Source organism: Alligator sinensis, unplaced genomic scaffold, assembly GCF_000455745.1.
Source record: "Alligator sinensis unplaced genomic scaffold, ASM45574v1 scaffold325_1, whole genome shotgun sequence".
NCBI lineage: Eukaryota > Metazoa > Chordata > Crocodylia > Alligatoridae > Alligator > Alligator sinensis.
The window spans coordinates 1,279,966-1,304,099 of NW_005842118.1; the positions used below are offsets into that span (position 1 = coordinate 1,279,966).

The 24,134-nt window shown below is 46.9% G+C and overlaps 1 protein-coding gene across 1 annotated transcript in view; it reads right to left on the reverse strand.

Moving 5' to 3' along the window:
- The window catches only part of CTNNA3 (catenin alpha 3), a 1,539,787-nt gene that overhangs the window by 721,644 nt on the left and 794,009 nt on the right, over positions 1 to 24,134 (reverse strand). Inside the window, 1 exon segment of the mRNA XM_025205567.1 lies at positions 9,964 to 10,044. Within this exon segment, the coding sequence (XP_025061352.1) occupies positions 9,964 to 10,044 (81 nt within the window).

A 24,134-nucleotide genomic window follows, 5' to 3' on the forward strand; every position in this document is an offset into this window, starting at 1 on the left:
CACACACTAACAAACACAAACTACACATACAGACACACACACAGACACTAACAAACACACACACTACAGAGACACTACACACACACTACACACACACACAGACACTAACAAACACACACTACAGACACACTACACAGACACTAACAAACACACACTACAGACACACACTACACACACACACACACACCAGAGACACACACACTACACAGACACTAACACACACACTACACACAGACGCACACTACAGACAGACACACACACTAGCAAACACACACACACACTACACAGACACACAATAACAAACACACACTACACACAGACACATACACACACTAGACAACGCACACAGAGAGACACACATACACACTACACACATAGACACTACAGACACACATACACACACTACACAGACATGCACACACTACACACAGACACACACTACACACACTACACACAGACACACACTACACACAGACACATACAGACACACACACTACACACATAGACACAGACACACATACAGACACACTACAGAGACACACACAGAGACACACTACACACACAGACACTAACAAACACACACACTACACAGACACACACTACACAAACACACTACACACAGAGACACACACTACACACACACAGACACTAGCAAACACACACACTACACACACAGACACTAGCAAACACACACTACACACAGAGACACACTACACACACAGACACTAACAAACACACACACTACACACACACAGACCAACTAACACACACTACACACAGAGACACACACACACTACACACACAGACACTAACACACACACACTACACACAGAGACACACTACACACACAGACACTAACAAACACACACACTACACACACACACTACACACACACACACTCTACAGACACAGACACACACACTAACAAACACACACACACTACACACACACACACTCTACAGACACAGACACACACACTAACAAACACACACACACTACACACACACACACTCTACAGACACAGACACACACACTAACAAACACACACACACTACACACACACACACTCTACAGACACATAGACACACACACTAACAAACACACACTACACACACATACAGACACACTACACACACATAGACACACACTACACACACTAACAAACACACACCACACACACAGACACACAGACACTGTGTGTGTATATGTATGTATGTATGTATGTATGGCCACAGATCAAGAGTCATCAGGAGTCATAAGGATGGAAGGAGAATACAAAAGCAGAGACTTGAGAGTAACCAAGTATCCTCCACCCAGATTCCTCTTCCCCGGTCCTCCCCCTCATTCCTCCTGGGTCCCACCCGATCCTTCTCGTCCTCCCTACCCCTTCCCCTAGGAGGGATCCCCGAGGCCACATCACCAGCCCATCTCATCCACCCCACTGAATGGGAGGTATGGGCCTCAGCATCCTACCACCAGACTGCTAACATGCTGATATCTGACACATAAGAGAAAGCCTCAGAGTGAAGCCTGCATCCTAGCCAGATGCATCTTGACTCTGATGTCAGGCCTAGGATTGGTAGTATATAGAATTGTTGAATTGCTTGTATTGTTTCTTTTCTGTTATCACTGTATATCAATACATTTGCCTATTATCAAATAGAAAGGTAGTGGTCAGTCTGAGGGTAGATCCCTCCCCAGAACAAGGCATCTGGGTCCTAAATCCAGAGCCAACAAGAATATTAGTATAAAAGCCAAAGGATGTAATACTGAATTTGGTCTAAGACAGTAATATTCCAAATAAATGCATGTGTCAATCTACTTTATTACTTTATATATGAAGAGAGATGTGCTGAACTTGCCAAACATAATTACAACGTTCAACATCAACGCTCCCACTCCATTCTCATGGAACTTCCTTATGATTTTTCATTTGCTGTGATAGATGTGTTTTGGATCAGCTACCAATCAAATCAGACATGCTATCCACAACTGTCTGTGTTACTTAAATGTCATTCAGTTTACCATATTTCTGTTGTATTGCAATAATGCATTTGTGATATGGTCTATTTCTGCGTCTACTCAAGTCAAAGGCAATATTCCCAAATGACTTCAGCATTGCAGGCATTGGGATTTACAGGATTCCATTTAATTTATTATGTATCAGTCTGTAATTAATGTTATCATGCCTTACTATACAATAATATAATAAGTAGTGTATTGCATACTAAGGTCCTAATTTTGTATATCATTCTGTACTTGTACAGAGTCTCAGAACTCTTTAAAGCCGAGGTGCTCAATCCCTGTCCCTGGGGCTAGATTTGGACCACAGAGCTGTGTCATTCAACCCACTGAGCTCCCCAAATGTCTGGACAGTGGGTGACAGGGGAACTGTGGCAATGTTAATTGCTGCTCACTTGCTACCAAATTTCCAGAACACTAGGGGGTGACCTTCTCAGCAGCACAGCAGTGGAAAGGGATCTTGGAGTCACAGGTGAAGCAAAGATGAACATGAGTCATCAATGCGATGAAGTGATCAACAAAGCTAACCACACTTTATCATGCATTAGCAGATGCATGACTAACAGGTCCAGGGAGGTGATGCTTCCTCTCTAATGTAGCACAGGTCAGGCCACAGTTGGAGCACTGTGTCCAGTTTTGGGCGCAACACTTCAAGAGGGAAGCAGAAAATCTTGAGAGGTTTCAGAGAAGGGCCACTCCTATGGTGAGAGGCCTGCAGGCAAGGCCCTATGAGGAGAGACTGGGGGACCTAGATTTCTTCAGTCTTCACAAGAGAAGACTGAGAGGTGATCTTGTGGCTGCCTAATAAATTCATCAGGGGAGGGCAGCAGGGAATAGGAGATGATCTATTTGCTAGGGCACACCTCCTGGACTAACTAGGAACAATGGCTACAAATTAACAGAGAGCAGATTTAGTTTGGACATTAGAAAGAACTTCTTCACAGTAAGGGTTGCCAGAATCTGGAATGGGCTTCAAAGGGAGGTGGTGATTTCCCCTACCTTGGGGGATTCAAGAGGAGACTGGAGAAGCACCTAGCTGGGGTCATCTGACCCCAGAGTTCTTTCCTGCCCAGGGCAGGGTTCAGACTTGATGACTTACTAAGTTCCCTTCTGACCCTAACATCTACAAGTCTATGAATCTAAGTGATGCTATAATTTGGCCACTTTATAGGAAACATTATAAATATTGTTGCTGTTTTGAATTTCCTGAAGACTGTAAAGCTCTTATTTTACAAGGATAAATTTTGAAGAACTATAGAAAGACAGAACAAATATCACATGAAAGAAAAAGTAAAAATACCAGAAGTCAAAATTCTGGTGGTGTCTAAAATAATTTCAGTTTATCTTCTGATCAAAGTGAGCAACTCCTATTGTTTTGGATCTATTTTGAACTATGCCTGAGGCACAATACTAAGAATTACAAATAAGTGGGCAAAAATAAATATAAGCAAATGTAGGGGGAGCCATTTTAAGGAAGGCAAATTTATCATACTATTATTATACAGTATTGGAAAGGGAAAGATGTTGCAGGTAACCTGACTTGTGGTCAGAGTAAGGGTGATTTCAGAGAAATAGTTTGGTTAAGGTGTGAGGTTTTCCCCTTTGCTTAGGTGATAGAATGAGACAGAGCAGTAGGGAAGTGGAAGGGGAGGAAAACAGGAAAACTAGGAAAGGGGAGTCAACCTGGCTGACCTCCACTTAACCCAGGAGGTGCACAGTTCCACCAGGGGGAATGCCCTGCTAGATCTGATCCTGGCCACAGGCAAAGACCTGGTGAGGGGACTCCATGTTCTTGACCACCTGGGCAACAGTGATCATCACCTACTGGAATTCACCATCCAACGCAGGGTGTCAAGGGCCTGCAGCAAGGCAGTAGCCCTTGACTTCAAGAGGGCCAACTTCAATGTGTTGAGGAGATTGATAGGAGAGCCACTGGGGTCCTGGAGGGTAGGGGAACAGGGTGTTCAAGATGAGTGGACGTTCCTTAAGGAAACAATCCTCCGAGCCCAAGGGGTGACAGACCCAAAGAGAATCAAGGGGGGCAAGAGTGCTCAAAAGCGCCCCCTCTCCCCCCCCCGGCTCACCAAAGGCATTCAGGAACGCCAAAAAAGAGGCGTGCAAAAAGGAGGCATACACTCAGTGGAAGGGAGGGGCTATCACCAAAGAGGAGTATACCTCCTTCGCTTAGGTCTGTAGGGGGCTGTTAGGAAAGCTAAGGCAGATACGGAACTAGGGCTAGCATCAAGGACAACAAAAGAAGTCATTTTTTAAATACATAGGGAGTATGAATAAAGGCACTGGGTATCATGGGGCCCCTGCAGGATACGCTTGGCAATCTGGTAGTTGCACCAGAGGAAAAGGAAGACCTTTTTAACAATTTCTTTGCCTCCATTTTCTTGTGCAGGGACTGGGACTCACCCACTGAGATTCAGGATGGACTCAGGAGAGACTCTGCCAGGCCTTGGGTCAGGGAGGACCAAATTAGGGAACTTCTGGAGGGGCTGGACATGTTCAAATCAGCAGGTCCAGATGTTGAGGGAATTGGCAAGGGTTCTGAGGGAATTGGCAGGGGTTATCGAAGGGCCCCTGGCATGGCTTTACAAGCACTCATGATGCTCTAGCCAGGTGCCAGATGACTGGAAGAAGGCCAATGTGGCCATTTTCAAAAAAGGGAGGAAAGAGGACCCGGGCAACTATAGGCCCATTAGTCTTACTTCAATCCTGGTAAAGCTCTTTGAGAAAATTATCCAGGAGCACATCTGGGAAGGACCAGCAGGGGGGATGATGCTCAGGGGCAACCAGCATGGCTTCATTAGGGGCAGGTCCTGTCAGACCAATCTGATTGTCTTCTATGATCAGGTCACAAAATCATTGGACACAGGTGTCACGGTGGATGTAGACTTTCTGGACTTCAGGAAGGCCTTTGACACTGTCTCCCACCCCATTGTCATAAAAAAGCTAGGCGACTGTGGCATTGATGCCTACACAGTCAGATGGGTTGCAAAATGGCTGAGGGACCGCACCCAGAGAGTGGTGGAGGACTGGTCATATTCGACCTGGAGGGATGTGGGTAGTGGAGTCCCCCAGGGCTCTGTCCTCAGGCCCACACTGTTCAGTCTCTTTATTAGTGACTTGGACAAGGGGGTGAAAGGCACCCTCTTCAAATTCATTAATGACACCAAGATTTGGGGCGAGGTGGGCACGCTAGAAGGGAGGGACAGGATACAGCTGGACCTGGACAGGTTACAGGGATGGGCAAATGAGAATAGAATGGGGCTCAATACTAACAAGTGCAGGGTACTGCCCTTGGGCAGTAAGAACCAGCAGCATACCTATAGACTGGGGAACTCCCTTCTTGAAAGCACAGTGGCAGAAAGAGATCTTGGAGTCATTATTGATTCCAAAATGAACATGGGCCACCAATGTTAGGATGCGGTCACTAAGGCTAATTGCACCTTGTCATGGATCCACAGATGCATCACAAGCAGGGCCAAGGAGGTGATCTTCCCCCTCTACAAGATGCTGCTCAGGCCACAGTTCAAGTACTGCGTCTGGTTCTGGGCACTGCACTTTAGGAGGGATGTGGCCAGCACTAAGAGGGTCCAGAGGAGGGCCACTCGCATGATACAAGGACAGCAGGGCAGACCCTATAAGGAGAGGCTATGGGACCTGAACCTGTTCAGCCTTCACAAGAGAAGACTGAGAGGGGATCTGGTGGCCATCTACAAATTTACCAGGACGGACCAGCAGGGAATGGGAGAAACGCTGTTCCCACAAGCACCTCCCGGACTAACAAGGAATAACAGCCATAAGTTGTTTGAGAGTAGGTTCAGGCTGGATATTAGAAGGCACTACTTCACAGTCAGGGTGGCTAGGATCTGGAACCAACTTCCAAGGGAAGTGGTGCTGGCTCCTACCTTGGGGGTCTTTAAGAGGAGGCTGGATAGTTACCTAGCTGGGGTCATATGTGCCAAGAATTCTCTCCTGCCCAGGGCAAGGGGTCGGAATGGAAGATCTACCTAGGTCTCTTCCGACCCTACATCTATGAATCTATGAACATATTTAATTTGGTAATGGAGTGTCAAATAACCATACAGAAAAAACTCTAGCAGTTTATAAAAATCAGGGGATATAAGAAGGCTATTGACACCAATGCTTTGATGACTGCAGAAACCTGCATTTTCTCTCACTCAATACTGGGAAAAGATCAGAAAAAAAAAATCAAATTCATTATCTGTTAGAGCTATCTCCCCTGTGCACAAAGGAAATAGACAATGCAATCTGCTGTACATACAAAAACACTATCACAGAGGAGGAGGCTACCCATATGGGAATATTTGGTCAAAGAACACTTCCAGAAAATAACTATATAACTATGGGAGAATCAGCTATGCACAGTACATCAAATCACCCAGAATACAATGAGAAACCACTGGGAGGGAAGACTTGACACTGACAATGTCAAGAGGCACAAAAGCAGATATTGGAATTAATGGGCGTTATAAATGTGCTCCGAAAACCACACTAATTAAAAGCACCCAGAGCCTCACACGCATCAGCGTCCCCACCCTGAAAAATGGTGGCAGAGCACTTTGAACTAAAGCTCATTGAACAGGCTTAACTTTAAAGTGCCCTGCCACCATTTTTCAGTGTGGTGACACTGATACATGTGATGCTGGAGTATACCAGAGCACAGTAATTACCACACGCCAGCTGACTCAGTTGAGTCTGTTTTGATGCGCTGTAATTACAGCGTGTCGAAACAGCCTCTCTGCACATGAATAGGAGCCCAATGTGGTGTCCATTTCTTAATAGGCACAACTCTTCTAAGTAAAAAAAATTTAAAAAAAATAGTATTGATCTAAGCCAGGGATGGCCAAGCTATGGCAAGAGTTCCAGAAATGGTACAGACATTCTATGTGCATGATACATGGCACATCTGAAAGGGATCAGGGGACACATCAGCAGATAGGGAAGGGAACAAAAAGCAGAGCAGCAGATCAGATGGGAGAATGGGATTGGTTTGGTACTTAGACAGGACAAAGGGCTTACTCTGTGGCATGTCTGCCAAAAAAGTTGGCCCCACTAATCTAAGCAATACAGCATGCAGGTAAATATTTTGTAAAAGTGCTATGCAAAACTGTGGAGTGGTATAAATAATGTTACAAATAATATGAAATAGTTTAAAGTATCAAAATTATTGGCAAGATTTCATGACTGAACAGCTGTTTATTTGGAAAAAAAAAATTTTTAAACCCCAAACTGCTAGAGCATGCCATTTCAAATCAGACACACCCATTAGAACTGACATATGTCAGAACCAAACCTTCCTTCATTTTGCCCTTTAGTTATCAGTGAAGTTGCTGGTGGATTTGTGGAACGAGTCATTGGGCGTGTCCAAACGAGCATGCACGTGCATCTTGCAGCATCTCAAAGCCCTTTGAGACACTGCAAGACACACATGTGGGAATGAAAAAAAGTTCCCCACGCTGCAAATTTGCAGTGCAGGAGTAAAATTAGGCCCTGGATATCCAGGGATCAAAAAACCCGCAAGGGGAAAAAAGCAGGGTAAGGCATGGTCCCAGACCACGACAGCAGGCAACTGGAGGCTTGGTCCTCTACAGTGATGCTCTGGTAGCCAGCCAGAGCATCTCTATGGCTGGCCCTCACCCTGGTGCTGAAGCATGCTACCTGCCCATGCAGACCAGGCAGCATGCCAGCTGCAGTGAGCTGGACCTGGGGTCCTGCCAGTAAGTAGGGGTGATCGGGGCTGGACAAGGGAGGAAGGGACCATGGGGGAACCCCCACTGGTGCTGCACACTCCCCCAGTCCCTCAGATCACTGCACCGCCTGGCCTGCATCCTGAGCCCTCCCGATAGCTTCCCTGCTCGGCCCCATCCCCTGCCTGCCCCTGATTGCTGCCCCGCCCGGCCCCAGCATCCCAGCAATTAAAATCATAATTAAAAAAAGCCCCACATTCAGCTGTTGTTGGGGTCACTGAGGCCTAGTGGAAGAGGCCCCACTTTACAGTGTCAGGTGACAGCTGCAGCTTCCCCAGCTTCCCGACACCAATTTGCCCCAGACGAAAGTGCATGTCCAGGCATGTGCGCTGAAGCCAAAAGCCCTGGCTTAAATTAGCACCGCTTCTATTTGAGGTACTGCAAGTGCATATGCTTACATATGTGGATGCACCTATGGGTTGCGTCCATGCAAGCATGGACTTTTGGCTCCCCAAGGACAAGCAGGACACCTTGTGCCACCAGTATTTGTCCCCAGGGAATGCCTGTGCAATGCCAAAATCCTCGGGTCCTGGGGACCTCCTGGGACTGCAGCATTGGTGATCCTGTTACTTGGAGCCTGGCCGGCAGCCGGAGTGTGGCTCTAGCCAGCCAGGCTCTGGTTTTGAGTGGCACATGCTGCCCCCGCATGTGCTGCTTCACTTTTTTTTTTTTTTTGCCCAGGTTTTTTGACCCCTGGATATCCCCACAAGGGTATCCAGGGGTCAAAAAAAAAAAAAAAAAAAAAATCCCACAAGCCAAAAACCTCTGCTGTTCCCTTGCAGGACAGAGAACAACTGAATGTGTGATATGTGCCACCACAGACATGTCTGTGGCACCATATACTGCACAGCTATGCTCAGCTGGACACGGCCATGAAGGCCTATCAGATCGTAGATGTCCCAGCTTGTCTATGGTGGACTTACATGCATTCTGTCATTTTGCACTCAGTACTGCCACAAGCCATGGACAAAATAATAATTTCAATGCAATTCTTAATACTAAAACAATAGTTAAGGAGCTGGAGCGATCATTTGTTCCATGAGTGAGATACCATGGAGCCAGTGCTCTCCTTCTTTCACTGCCTCCACCTTGTGGGGAGAGCAGGAGTAAGGGAGATGGAGGACTCTGGGATCCTGGGTGACCTCCACACCTGACAGAAGCATACATCCATTCCAGTTAGTGCAGGAGTGGAGAGATCTCCCTGGTCAGAAGTGATCTAATTTTCTTGCAAAAGAGCTAGTTCTCTTCTGGCAAGAAACACTTTGAATGGTTGTATGCTCTTTCTGTGCCAAGAGAAAGGCTTTTCTCCCAGCACAAATGCAACATGCATCCATGACAAAGATTGGTACATAATGTCACTGGATCACCTTCATAAAGTCATGTGTGAAGTTGAAACATCAGCAACTCATGGAAATGTAGAACATTGCATTACCCATTAGACAATGCAAACTAAGCCCCCAATCCTTCTAGCTGAGGCAAGCAAAACCAACACAAAAATATTTATTGCAAAAGTTCCCATTCCATATTTCATTTCACCCACTATAGCCTGAAACACCATGTAAAAGCTACAGAAAAACAAAACAAAACAGGGAATAATTTTATGTATTACGGATGAGGGTTTGAGATGCAATTAGCTTATGTTTGTAAAGTGCTGTAAGTGACAGAGGCAGGAATAGAATTCAGGATTTAATGATTCCCCGCTCAGGGATTAATTTTCCAGAGAACATGACCCCAAGGCATACTATGTTGCTAATCTCTTCCTCAAAAAGCTCTTATGCAATCCACAGGTTTAAATTTTCAAGCAAAAGCAATATTGCTATGTTTTTAAACAAATATCCAGACAAAAAAAATTGTGAAATTTTACAATTGTTCAAACTGTCATGCAATTCCATTTATTATCCAAAAATCTGTAAACCAGAAATTTTCTGGAAAAAGATGTGAATGTTATACAAGCATGTACACATACATATAGGGTTTGGATACACACACATATTTACTGGATTTGCATATTTCCAATAACATCCTCAGTACTTTTCAGCATGTGTTGTATACAGCTGAGGATTTTTCTCTCAATGTTTTCAATTGTAACGATGTCAAATACAGGAAGATGTGTGTGTGGATAAATGTACTTTTCAGTAATTTTTGTCCTCAAAATGTTTACCTGTCTGCGAAGGTCTCGCGTTTTCTTGCACATGTTATCTATTGCACTATTCAGGGCATTATTCTTGTCTTTCTTGTCAGCCTGAAACAAAACAAAGCCTATTCAGTTTTAACTTCCATGTCTCCTGTTCAGAAAAGCGTTTAAAGAATTTGATTGACTTGCAGAGTGTGCTTTGATCTCATTAGGTCAATGTGACTCCTGCAAATACTTAAGTGTTTCAAGAATAGGGATCACCTTGCTGAATCAGGACCTCTGAGTAGACTGTCAGCTTGTAATATCAAGCACAACACATTCAGAATAGGTTGTGTATTTACAACTAAATCAACTAAAGATTATATATTTTACACTCTGAACTGCCATAACATTTACTTTTTCAGCATTAATTGAAGTTCAGCATAACATGTTTAGTGGTAGGTTGAATGTACACTCCATTATCATCACATGTATGAGAAAAACTTTGTTGTATATTTGCCTGTAGTTTAAGAGGATCAGATGCCTGTGATACAATTTGACAGTTTTTCAACTGGTATAATCTACAATATTTATTTCTAATTTCTGTAAAACTACACCCAGGACACATCTACATGAAACACTTTACTGCACAGTAAACTAATCTACTTAGCAGTAAAGCATCACTGTCTACACATGCATGACATTTACTCTGCAGTAAATTAGTTTACTGTGTGATTAGCTAGTACCTGTAGATACAGGTAGTAGATTAACCATGCAGCAGCTACTGCACAGTAGTGCACATGTAGAAGCTCACCGGGAGCAAATCTGCTCCTGTTCAGCTTCACCATCAGGGGCCTAGCCTCCTGCCTCGGGCAGAGCCACATGACAGGGATTCCTCCATAGCTATCCCAGGCTGGCTTTCAGATCCCTGGCCTGACTCTCCAGGCATAGGCTAGCTGCAGCAGCACCTCAGCTCTGCCCCTGGAGCCCATGCCTCTGGCTGCCTGTCCCCCAGGCACCATGCCTCCCTGCTGCAGGCATATGACAAGTGCTGATGGCACCCAGGGTCCCTGTCTGAGCCCCCAAGGTCCCTGCCAGCACCTGGGATAGAAGTGTCCCTGATGCCCACATCAGCCCACATCTATCAGCCCACATCAATGAGGCCATGGCAGCCCACATGCAGCAGCACAGCCACAAGCAGTCTGGGTAGCAGTGCCACATGAAGATCAAGGTCCAACAGGCCCAGTGGGTCCATGTCACAGATCACAACCAGTGGTCCAGGGCTGCCAGGACCATGCTCTTCATGCAGCAACTGGACTTCATCCTGGCCATGAGGAAATATGGACACAACCAGTATGTCTACTCCAGCACAGGCAGGCTCCTGAAGCCAGCACTGTGGGCCAGAGCTGATGAAGACTCTCTGGGGAAGGGTCCCTCAGGGCACCAGGGGCAGGATCCAGTGTGCTTCCTACCCTCAGCCTCAGCTGGCAGTGCAGGTAGCCTAGCCTGACACCTGTCCCACCAACTCTGGCATGCACCCTGTGACAAGCAGCTCTAGCTCCTCCCCAGAGGGGGCCACTATCCAGGAAACAGGTGCTGTGCCACCATACCCTGGGGAACTACAGGCAGCCAGACCACCTCACCACCACTAGGAACAGAGTCAGACTGCTGGGACTGCTTGCCACACCCATCTGATAAGCCCCACACAGGAAGGAGGGGGAAGGGACCTCTGCATCCACCCATGCCCATGCCAACTTATCTACGTGCCTCTGAGCTACACACCTGGAGCCAAGGGTCCCACAGGGAGGGAGAGTCATGCCCTCCCCTGCCATCCCTTTCCTCCCTACCCTGCCTCAGTGAGCTGCCTCCAGACTTTCTGGCCCCAACACACAGCGAGGCAGGAGGCAGTGCGGAACTTTACTGAGCATGCAACTGCCTCTCTGCTAGGCAACCAGGGGCATCACATGCACAAAAATTCATCAATGGCAGCAGCAATCTCCTCCTCAGCTGCAGAAGTCAAGAACTCATAGCATAGGCAGAGATACTCCTCCAGGTGGCAGCACACATTACAAGGAAGTGCAGGCCTGCCTGAGGTGCCATTGAAGCTCAGGTCCCTGCACCACATTCTCAGATGCACCCAGGGCATGATGGCGATCAGCAGCAGCAGGTTCTAGTGGGTCAGCCACCCCTTGGTGCTCTCAATCAGCTCATCACAGTGCACCCAGTAGACTCTCAGCAGTGGCATGCTTGGTGCACAGGCCATATGTGGCAGGGGCCCTGACCTGGGATGCCTTTCTGGATAGAGCCACCAGGGGGAGGAGGGAGTGTCATCAACTCTGCATCCCAGCTGGGCAGAATCCCCTCACCCCCCAACCCTCAGTGCCACAGATCTGGCAGCACAGGAGAAAACTCCCTGGCCTGTAGGGTGGAGAAGGGGGCGGGAGGGGACGGGGGGAAGTTGGTCCAGAGCTGCCATAGCAGCTGCTGGCAGGAGCTAGTCCTGGCCCATCCTGTGTAGGGGACAAGGAAGGGAGGCTGCCTGCTACAGGTGGCAAGCAGCCCACCTGCCCCCATAGAAGAAACAGGAGCAGAGGGTTCGGTCAGCAGTCACCTGTGGCAGGGCCCACTGAGCCAATTTACCAAGGTTCCTGTGCACATACGACCCCTGATGAGGCCATACAGCGCACAGCCCCTCAGTGCAGTGCATATTATCTCTGAAATGTTGCAAACTCTCACAAAGAGCCTCCCTCTCCTGGCTCTACAGGTTCAGCAGCTATACACAGTGGGGATGTGCCTATAAGGTCACCGCCACCATTGACCAGCACCCTCTGCATGTACCACCTCCTGCAGCAGTACACACAGGACCACACCTTCCTCCTGGACCAGCTGGTTACAATGACTGAGAAGAAGCTCATGGATTCATAGGCCTGGAAAGCTCAGGACCTAGAGCAGGAGCAGGAGAACTATGTCTTCCAGGCTCCTTGCCCTCAAGGAGAGAGACACTGCCCTCCTTGAGAGGATGCTTAAAGCCCATGAATGGCAGGCTGCCATGATGGCCCAGGCAATGGAGGAAATGGAGGAGGAAGGCTGGGTGCTGGACACCATCCTGGCCATGGCAGACACCTTCATGCTGCTGAGCACCTAATCCCCAGCCCCAGCCTTGCCTAGTCACTCACAGCCTAGCACCAAGCTTCCCAGTAGGCTTTGGATGAGGTCCAGTACCACCTGCAGTGGACAGTGCCCACTGCCCTTGTGCTAGGTCCCCTAGCAGCCTAGCCACCCACCTGGGCAGCTGTCCACTGCTCACCCAGCCTCAATGCAACCCCTGAGTGGGAGCTGCCAGCAGCTGAGCCAACTCTGCACATGGTGCCTGGGGGCCCCAGACCCAGGGTGAAGGAGAGGGATCAGGTTAAGCAGGCTGGACAGTGCCCACCCTCACCCCTGGGTGACCCGCAGACTATAGGCTTTGCCATGGCATCCACACCCATGGCAATGCCACCAGAGGCTAGAGTGCCAGGCACCTCTCCTTGGGATCTGTCATAGACACCTCCACCCGTTTTCCCTCCTTGCAGTTCAGAAAGTACATTGCACATGTTGCATGGGAAGCAGGACCTTTATTGTTGGTGCGTGTTGGGGTTAGCGAGGGGTTTCATAGAGTCATAAATTGTAAGGCTAGAAGGGTCAAGTGACCCCCAGCAAGGTGACCATTCAGTCTCCTCTTGAAAATTTCCAGAGTAGGTGATTGTACCACCTCTAAAGGGACCTTATTCCAGTCTGGACACCCTGACTGTGAACAAGATTTCCTAATGAGTCTGCAAATGGTCTTCTAGGAGTTTGTGGCTATTATTCCTGTTTTTCCCCAAGAGCACCCTGGTGAACAGCCATAACAGCTGTTCACTGAGCCCTTGCTGTACTCCCCTATGTAGCAGTAAACTGCTACCAAGTTCCCTCTCAGCCTTCTCTTTTTCAGCTTCGAGTCCCAGGTCCCTCAGCCTTTCCTCATATGGCTTGCTGTGCAAGTCTCAGTCCAGAGAGGAGCCATCCATATGATCAATCTCAAGCTTATCCATGTCCTTGTTAAAATGTGGTACCCAGAACTGGGTGCATTACTGGGAGAGAGGGAAGGAGTGAGGAAGTGTACTGCTGGGGAAGGAGGGAAGAAGGGGGTCTGACAGAGCGAAATGAAGTTTGGTGCTTGTTGCACACTGTCCATAGTGAGCATGCATGCTCTTGGGCTTGCCCTGCAGACCTGGCGTTCATGGAAAGCTTCCCAGGGGCCATACTGCAACAGGGTGGAGGAGGACGAGGTCCACAAGTGCCTTGTGGACATGGTGCCCTGTCTGCCGCTGCCAGGGAGGAAGGGTGAGGAGAGTCCATGGCACACAGCCTCAAGCTCCTGGGACAGCATCCCCTGCCAGCCTAAGCCTGCTCCCAGACCACCCCTGCCAATCTGAGGCTGCCACCCTGAGCCCTCTGCCAGGCTGCACCTGCCTCTGGAGCTCCCTGACACCCAGACAGCTGCAGCTGGAGCCTGAAGTTCCCCTTGGCTGCTGCAGGGGGTGCAGATCAGGGCAAGAGTAGGCCTGGAACTTCCTACTCCCATAAGGAGCAAATCTGTGGAATGTTTCTGGGGGAGGGAGAAAATCTTACTTGGGGGGGGGGGGCTGGGCAGGTGTGCATTTACGCGCACACACCCCCCCCCCCAGCAGGTAAGTCTGTCATGGGGGAGCAGATCGAGGCCCCCACAGTGAGGGAGGGAGTGGGGAAGAGGCAGGGGCTGCAGTGAATGGGGCCCCAAGGTGGGTTGTGGGACACTTGGAACCTGGGAGGCTTGTCCAGGGATCCAGGGGGGCTCCCACTACTGTGCGCACCCTGGGGGAAGGCCCGGGGGGCACGTGCCCCCTGGATCTGTTCATGGGGTGGAGACAGACTGCCACTCCAGGCTGAGTTCTGCACCCCATGCATGGCAGGCACATGGCATCATGCTGCTTGTGGGCAGTGGCAGAGGGGCACAGAGTCCAGCCTGCAGCAGAGCCACCTACACCCCACATAGATCTGAGAGGCACTTGCCCCCTGGGTCTCCCCCAAGATTCTCACAGCTGTGGGAGCCTCTCCCACCCCCATGGACAAACCACATGGGCTCTGAGCATCGTATGACCCACCCCAGCCCCAGGGCCCCATTCAACCTAGCCCCTGCCCCTGCTCCACTCCCTCCCTTACCATGGGGGGTTGCCCTCCCCCCAACACACCACTGCCCCACAACAGACTTACCTGCTGTGCTGGGCAGTGCTCCACATGCTGCTGGGTTGCTGCAGGCTCTGGCTGCGTGTCTGTGAGTGCATGCCCCTCCCCACCCAGAGCCTGCACCCAGGCTGCTCTGCAGCCCTACCTGCTACCCCATGTTTGGGAGGGCTAAGCCCTGTTAGCCCAGGTCTTCCACCACCTATGCTTACTGTGTGGTAAACCTAAGTTACATTAATAGCGTGTGTAGATGCACCCCCAGAGATGTAAAAAGGAATTTTGGTGCTCTGGAAAGGATAGAGGGGGCTGTGCTGAGCATCGATCCTACATACCGGCACATGGGCTGCTCCTGCAGCATGGACTACTGCAGTGTGAGCTCCTCAGGGACTGCCATGCTGGAGTACACTCTAAATGGGTAGCTGGGGCTAGTTCCCCAGTCGCTCACCCCGATCTAGTCAGGGGTTGGACTAGATTCCTTCCAAACCCCAATTTTCTATGATTCTATCATTCTATTTGTGCTACTGACTATAATATTGAGTTTTAAAATGCTCAAGATATTCAGTACCAATTTAATTCATGTAACAAGTAGAAATTAGCCATACCATATTTACTTGTATACCACATACCCTGCAAAATAAGAGTTGCACCTTGTTTTGATAAAGAAGAATGAAGGAAAAATAGATATTTCTAGAATTTTAATTGCCACAGGACAGGCTGAATACAGCTGAACACTGGTCTGAGGTGGGAAGCACAGAATCATAGAAAGAATCATAAAAAGAAGGACCAGAAGGGTCCTATAAGATCATCAAGTCTAGTCCCCTGCCATGGGCAGGAGGTACTTGGACTCAAACAAGCTCAGAAAGGTATTTGTCCAGCCTCCTCTTAAATACTTCCAGAGATGGTGCCGGCACCATCTCTGTTGGAAGTGTGTTCCAGATTCTAGTTATCCATACAGAAAATAAGTTTTTCCTTATATCCAGCTGAAACTTTTCTTCAACTAGCTTGTATCCATTGGTCCGTGTCTTCCTGGGGGTGGGGAGGAAGGGGGCTTTTCTGAAAACTTGTTCACCTAGGTCCTGGTATACTCCCTTGACATATTTGTAGGTGGCTATCAAGTCACCTCCAGCCTTTTTACAGAAAGGGAGGAGACCACTCCTCAGCATCACAGAATCTGTAGCTTCATCTTCAGAACTAGTTTTAAATTTCTCACAGCTGGTGCTTAATTGGAAGTGGCCTTTGGCTGTTCAGCATCTGTGACAGGTTAACACCAACTGTGACTGAAGGGGGGCTCTCTGCCTCTCCCTCTTGGGCTGGGAGACAAGCACAGCCACAATACGGCAGTCATTACATATTTCAGTCAGCTACCACATTTAAGATACACACCCCAATTTTGGAGAACTTTTTTCAAGAGAAGTTGTGTGTGATAATATGGAGTATGAAATATGGTACTTTTAATCTAATGACACATTCTGTTGAACTTCAAAAAGAAAAGAAAAGCCTTGGGAATTTTTAGATCATGCCATGCATGCCATCCTCACAGTTTAAGTAGTGCAGTTTTTGTCTTCAGACTGGACTGTCTTCTTCCATTTGAAAAGCATGGCTTCTATTTTCTGCAGTATTTGCTATCATTGTCTCCATGTAATTCTGCTATGAGGTCATTTTGTTTAGGAATTGTTGTGGTCATATCATACTCAAAAATAACATATACAGTATATGCACAGGCAAATCCAGGAATTTGAAAGAGACGGTATGACAGATACAACTGGTGCCACAAGGATGGCTGTATATTCCACAGCTCCCAGTGCTCCCAACACCTTCATCTTCCCCATGCCCACTTCCATCTTGAGCTGTTCCACCACATGCCAGAACTCACGCTGGTGTTGGAAGACATGCCAACAATTCCAGGGCCCTAGACCTGTTCTCCCTGTGGAGTCCAGGAAGAGAGCTTATACCATGGGGAGGAGGATGAGGGCGAGACATGGCTAGAGCCTGCTGGCCAACAGGAGACACCCAGGTGAGCTGGACAGGAAGCAAGTGTACAAGGGGGATATATACACTGCTGCAACTATCCTGGGTATGGAGGTGGGGAGGTAGCTTTGTGCAGCTGCTCCCTGCAGGGAAGGAGTTCTGGGCTCAGCCCCAATGACTTCCCTCGAAGGCTAGACAGGGGCTACATATCCCAAAAGTTCACTGTACTACACAACGAAGAGGAGTGAGATGGCACCAGTGCACCACCTGGATCCACCCCTGAGTATACGAGGGTGCAAGAATTCTGAACAAATTTCTTTCTGCAAAACTGTCATATTTATTAACCCAATATCAAAAAAGTTGAATTGCTTTGTTCTAAAAGAAAGATACACACATTTCCTCTGTATTATTAATATATTGTCATGCCTATAGTAATTAATTATGTGTATTATAATTAATGTGATACATATAATATTTCAGTGTACAAGGCTAGATTGCCATTTGTGCCAAAGTAGTATAACAATATAAATCTTCAGAAAAATCATTATGTTTGGAATGTATAGATAGCACTTTAACAAATCTATTTTATACCAATCTGGTTGACATTCCATCTTGCTTTGCAAAATTGCATCAGGATTTTTCATCAATTTCTGACAATAAAATTAACATGCAATATAGCATTTTTTTCCTCATATAAAACATGTAACTTTGTTCTGAAACCCAGCTGCTGGAAATTAGAGTGTGCGCACTGTATGCAAATAATATGGTAACTGCAATTTGTGCTAGATAAAAGCAAGGTAAAGTCTGCATGCAATCTGCACATGCATATATACTTATCTAGGTTGTTTAAATAGAATAAGATATTCAATTTTAGATACATTACCCAGAACCAAAGAGGGAACAAGGAAGACTGGGAAAAAACTACCAAGAATGAAGCACTACCATTTTAAAGGTTTGTATAGGATCCATGAATGTAATCCAACATGTTGAAAAGATTGTCATATTTTCTGTGGACTGACAGACAGGTTATATTATTCTACTTACCCATTGTACCTATAGTTGATTACTACCTCCTATGCCTCATAGACAATGGAAATACTAGTACAGTTTCACCTTAAAAACCTCAAAACATCTCCCAGGAGGTTGGTAATAGTGGTGGTTGTTGTCATCAAATGTAACCAACTGTCATATAAATACTTGTGTGGGCACCAAAGTAAATACTTTTCATTGCACTACCACTGTCAGACTTGACAACAGATTTAATCCTTTCTAAACTTCCAGAAGAGCCAGTTAACAGCATTTTGGGATGCTAATCAGGTACAGTTCCACATCTACACATCCTTTAGAAAGTCTATATTTAGAGCTGATTTTTCTAAGGTGGCAGAATTAATGTAGAGTATCAGGATTACACCTGTTTTCCGGCAGGCTGTAACTCTAGATGTGGAAACTAAGGATAACTGGTCCCTACCAAACAACTAGATCTCTGAGGCAGCTAATGCTACATAGACCCTCTGTCAATGACATGGCATAAAAAGTATCAAGTAATAAATTCAAAGAAAATCTTTCATTAATATGTAAAATTCCTAGCTAACTGATAATGATCAATGCTTGGTTAGCAAAGAATTTCTCTAAGCTATGCTTCACCATGACTCTACAAGCAAAGAGTAAACAGATTATAAAATGCAGCTTTATAAATCACCCTTATTTAGGTCAGAAAAGACCAGAGGTCCTCCCGAGTTTTGCCACCTCCACAGCTATCATTTAGTTACAGGTATCACACAATTGTGCAATTACCTTGACACCAGTTATACATGTGAAGTAGCTATCATACCATAAAAAGCTCCAGCCAGTTATAAAATTAGAGCTAAAAATGTGTTCTAACTTTGTAGCTGGTTGCTATCAGGCTCCCCCTCCATGGGCAATAAGGCATGATGGGATTCATAGACAGTAAGGCTGGAAGAGACCTCAGAAGAGCATCGGGTCCAGCCCCCTACACCAAGCAGGAAAGACAACTGCGGGTCAGCTGACCCCAGCATGGTGACTGTCTAGTGTCCTCTTGAAGATTTCTAGGGTAGGTGATTGCACCACCTCTGGAGGGAGCTTATTCCACAGTCTGGACACCCTGACTGTGAAGAAGTTTTTCCTAACGTTGAGTCTGAAACAGTCTTCCAGGAGTTTGTGGTCATTACTCCTGGTTTTCCCCTCAAGTGCCCTGGTGAACAGTTGCTCACCAAGCCCTTGATGTACTACCCTAGTATAGTGGCAAGTGGCTACCAGGCCCCCTCTCAGCCTTCTTTTTCTCGGGCTGAAGAGACCCAGGTCCCTCAGCCTTTCCTCATATGGCTTGCCATGTGTGATGGGCTCATTGCTTTTGCCCAGCTTAGAGAAGGACACTTTGGATTGGTGGAACATTTCTATCAATCAGGTAACAGCTAGGAGGGGCTTGCTCTGCCCCTGCTCAGGGAGGGCAGGGGGGAGGGTGAAGAGCCCCTGGACCTGATTGAAGACTCCACTTTGCAGGTCTGGAAGACTCCAGGGGTGGGGCCTACAGTGTATATAAAAGCCCAGCATGCTGGACAGAGATGATGAGGGACATTGGAGAGGGAAGAGCCTCCACAGGATCCCTTCTTCACCCCAGCAGTGCACAGGCTGGCACATTGGGCTCAGACTCTGGGAGTTGCGTCGAGGCTGCTTGAGCCTGCATCCTCAGCAGAGGGCTAGAGGGAGTGGTGTGCAAACCCACAAATGTTGAACCTTCCCTGAGAGGAGCTCGAGGCTGCTCAGGCCCCACACGGTGAGCAGAACAGCACACCGAGAACCTGCCATGGGAGCAGCTTGAGGCCGCTCAAGTTAGCCCTGGCATAAGCCAGATAACAGGAGCCCCACAGTGTGGCCCACCCAAAGAACTAAAAGAGCCCTGGAGTCTAGAGCAAAGCCCAGGAAAGGGGAGGCCTCGGCATAAGTCTAGGTAAACCCAGCCACAAGCAGCTAGATTTCCCCCCCCATGAGAGCTGGAAGAACCCTTGGTGCCCAATGCGGGGCACAGGTCCAGAAGGGGAGGTCTCGGAGTGATGCAGACAACGCTGGTGGGGCCTCTGATTGAGCAAAGGGCTCTGAGGCCCGGTCGATGGTTCCTTGACATTGCCTGCCCGGAGGGCTGCTGAGATCATCTGGAGGTAAGGGAGGAGCTGTAGGGGATGGTCAGGAGGCTCCTGGTCCTGGGCATGAACCAAAACTGCATCCTGCTGGGAGTGGGTGGCCTGGTGGGGCTCTCAGTGGCACGGGAGCCCCCAGGAAGTGCCAGGCCAGTTACCACCCTGGTGAAAGGTGGGTCGGAGTGCCTTAACCCCTAGCCCCCGCCACCAGGTGGGTAACCCCTGCGTTTGTGTGAAGGGCCCAGAGGGCAGACCCCTGGAGAGAGTGAGGGGCCAGAGACCCGACCTGAACAATAGAGTACCCTCAACTGGCCCATGCTGGGGCCAGGACCAGGACCGTCAAAAGGGCCAGGGGCCCACCGCGAGGGATGGCCAAGAGCCGGGGACCTGGGGTCCCAACTGGCCTGGAGGTGGGCCAGGGCTGGTAGCCAGAGGTCCTGGGAGACCACACCCAAGAGGGGAAAATAGTTTCAGGGGCTAGGTAGCCTGAATGAAGGCAGAGAGGCCGCTTGAATGGAGGGATCATGGAGGGGTCCTGTTAGGAGGATTCTGGTGCCCAGTGTGGGGGGCCGGTGATTACGTGAACATCAAGATGCCATCTGCGAGGATTGGGCTGCGGTATAAGGGAGGAAAGAAGCCACAGGGAGTGCCCCTTGGCATTGGGGCAGCAAAATGGGTAGCCTCCTGCTTAACTGACATCAATTAATTAATATCAGGGCGTGGTGGGCGAGAAGGCAGGTGGTTGGTCCAAGAACAGGTGGGTGGGCTACAGAGACCAGTCCCGAGCAGCCCCCCTGTTACAGTTACTTATTAGAATATTTACCTTAATTTAATAAGGTATTTAATAATAAGAATTAAGAAATAATATGTATATTATAATTCAGTAAACTGTAAATAGTTAAAAGCATTGGGGTGGAGTTGACTCTATAGAGGAAAGAGGGCTCTGCGCTCAAATCACTGTGACCCATGCTCAAATCGCCAGTGTCCCTCTCACAGCACTGTTGCCTGCCTCATCTACCCCTTCCAGTTGAGGATGGGCACACCCTTGGGTGTTCCCAGGTTACATGTGTAAGACTCTAATCATACAGGTGGCTTTTCTTTGGACTCTCTCAAGCTTGTCCACAACCTTGTTAAAGTGTGGTGCCCAGAACTGGACACAGTACTCCAGCTGCAGTTTCACCAGTGCCAAGTAGAGCAGAAGAGCAACCTCCTTGGTTTTGCTGGAGATGCATCAATTGATGCATGCCAGAGTATTATTTGCCCTACTGGCTACAACATCGCACTACTGGCTCATATTCATACTGTAGTTCTAATGCACAATCTCACAAATCACACCTCCTGCCATACATATGAGGCATAGCAGGAGACAACTGTGTGGATTGCATATTGGAGTCCATTGCATGCAGGTAAAGGTGCATCAATGGTCCCTAAGGCACATGAGTTTCTGTAGCCAAAGGAATACAAGAGAATGATATGAATAGCATCACATCCAGTTTCATTTGATTCTCCAGCCCAAGTGACCAAGTATTCATATACAGCTGAGTTAACTGAGACATAAGCTCTCGCAGGAGTCTGGGAGCAGAGCTCCAATAAACATTTATGAATGAAGCTATTAGAGTGAGGGGTGTACTTGGTAGCCATGTTCGTCTGAGACAAAAAGACATACAAAAAAACTAGAACTCTTGGTTCCAAAATGATACCTTGTCACATGGCAGGCAGGGAGGCAAAAAAAACACAAAACTTCCTTGTTGTTCTGCAATTCTGTATGTCTCTTGTTGTCTCAGACCAACACTGCTACCAAGTACACCCGACACATGGAAAATGCTGAATTTTAGCCAATTTTGGATTTTAAACTTAGTTGCAGATCAACAGGGACTTTTTTTTTGCCTCCCTGCCTGCCATCTGACACCTCCAGGGAAGGAATTCTACCTAATCAACACATCAAAGAGCTACTCAAAGATACTCTCATGGACCCAGAAGGACAGACTTCTGTCTTCAACTCCCTCTGTGCAAAAATTAAGTTTATTTCTTACCCATGGGAACTTTTTACCATCTTGTACCATATACACGTTTCCCAGAGCCTGACGAAGGGACTTTGATCCCGAAAGCTTGCAGAAAAGGATAAATTTTCTTGCCATTTTCCAGTTGGTCAAATAAAAGGTATCATTTTGGAACCAAGAGTTCTAGTTTTTTGTAAGGCTATTAGAGTGACACTTTAACCATATTTTTTACTGCACATCCCGTCTCCCCCTTATTTAGATGTAAAGCATGTGAACAGTTTCACAATAAAAGATATTAATTCTCTCTCAGAAGAAAATTCTAGTACTGGTAGAACAAATCCTTCTTTAAAAAACTTCTCTATACACAAATTATTTCAAAATTGGTTGCCAGACTCCTAGAGTCAGTGGGAGTTACATGATTTGTCAGCAATAACAAAGGCTGTGTAGAAACAACCTTAAAACAAAGGCTTGTGAACTGCTAACAGTGCTTTCGCATTTATTGGCCATTGGTATTAGTGATCTATTAACTTGTTAACAAGTAAGATATAGATATATCTACACTATATCTATCTATTTATGAGTCCTGAAGATGTAATAGATATAGTGAGTGAGTGAGTGAGAGATCTAACACATATACACTATATGCTATATCTAACGCATCTTCAGGACTTGCATATCTATATCTACGCGAGTCCTGAAGATGTCCCAATCAGATATTTATAGCAACAGCAGAATTGACCTTTTTGTAACATTTCCTCCTCCTCATTATACTATTTGCAGATACCAGTCTTGGCATTTGAAACAAAAATGTATGCTCATGTAATGATATCAGATTTAAAATGCTAGTGTTTTCCACTGTACCATGTAGAGGCAGCATCATTCTATGCCACTAAAGGAAGTTTCAATGACCTATTTATTGCTTAAATCTCTTATCTTGAGTGCTAGAGCTAAAAAGTAAAAAACACAAACTTAAAATGTTTACTTATTACATGAGATAATTAACAGAAGATAGGGCAGGGTGGCATCCCATGGAGACTAGCTCATTCAGAAAGGCATAAGCTTTCATCAGATATCATTTGATGAAGTAGGCTGTAACCTACAAAAGCTTATGCCTTTCTGAATGAGTTAGTCTCCAGGATATCCCCCTGCCCGCCTTGTGCCTGCCTTCAGATGGTTAATTAAGTCTCTTTACTGTTTGATGACTACGCTAAAGACAAGAATAGAAAACTGGGAGACTACCAGTTTAGTGAGACTCACTGCAGAAGTCCCATAAGTTGTCTCAGTTACTCCATTTGTGAAATATGCACAGTAATACTTGCTTCATTCTTTGTGAATGTGACAAACTGTATGCAGTAAGTAACATGTTGCACTGAACAGGTAAAGCTCTCTAAAAAAGTTAGGTAACTAGTGTTACGTAAGTGAGTGAAAATATTTTAATTAAGCACTATATAGCTGCAGCATAAATACTGGCTAATGTGCAAGGATACAAGCCTACCTACTGTACATACCAGTAACATTATTATGCAACTAATTCAAATTGCATGCATAGAGTTTGCTCTCTATTGTTCATTTCAAGTTAGTAGTATATACTATACTATATTTAAAGCCAGACCCTTATCTGATGTAAACTGAAATCTGTCAATTTCAGTAGAATTATCCCAATTTACATCAGCTGAAGAACTCATTTTAAAGAAGCATAAAAGCTTTTTTCTTCACAGGAAGGTATTTTTTTGCCTACTAAATATGTATTTGTTTCACGATGCAGATGGACCCAAGAACTGAACTCCAGAGTATTCTTCACTGACTATATGCCAAGAAAGGACTGCAAGTAGAAGATGATTATTAAACAAGTTCT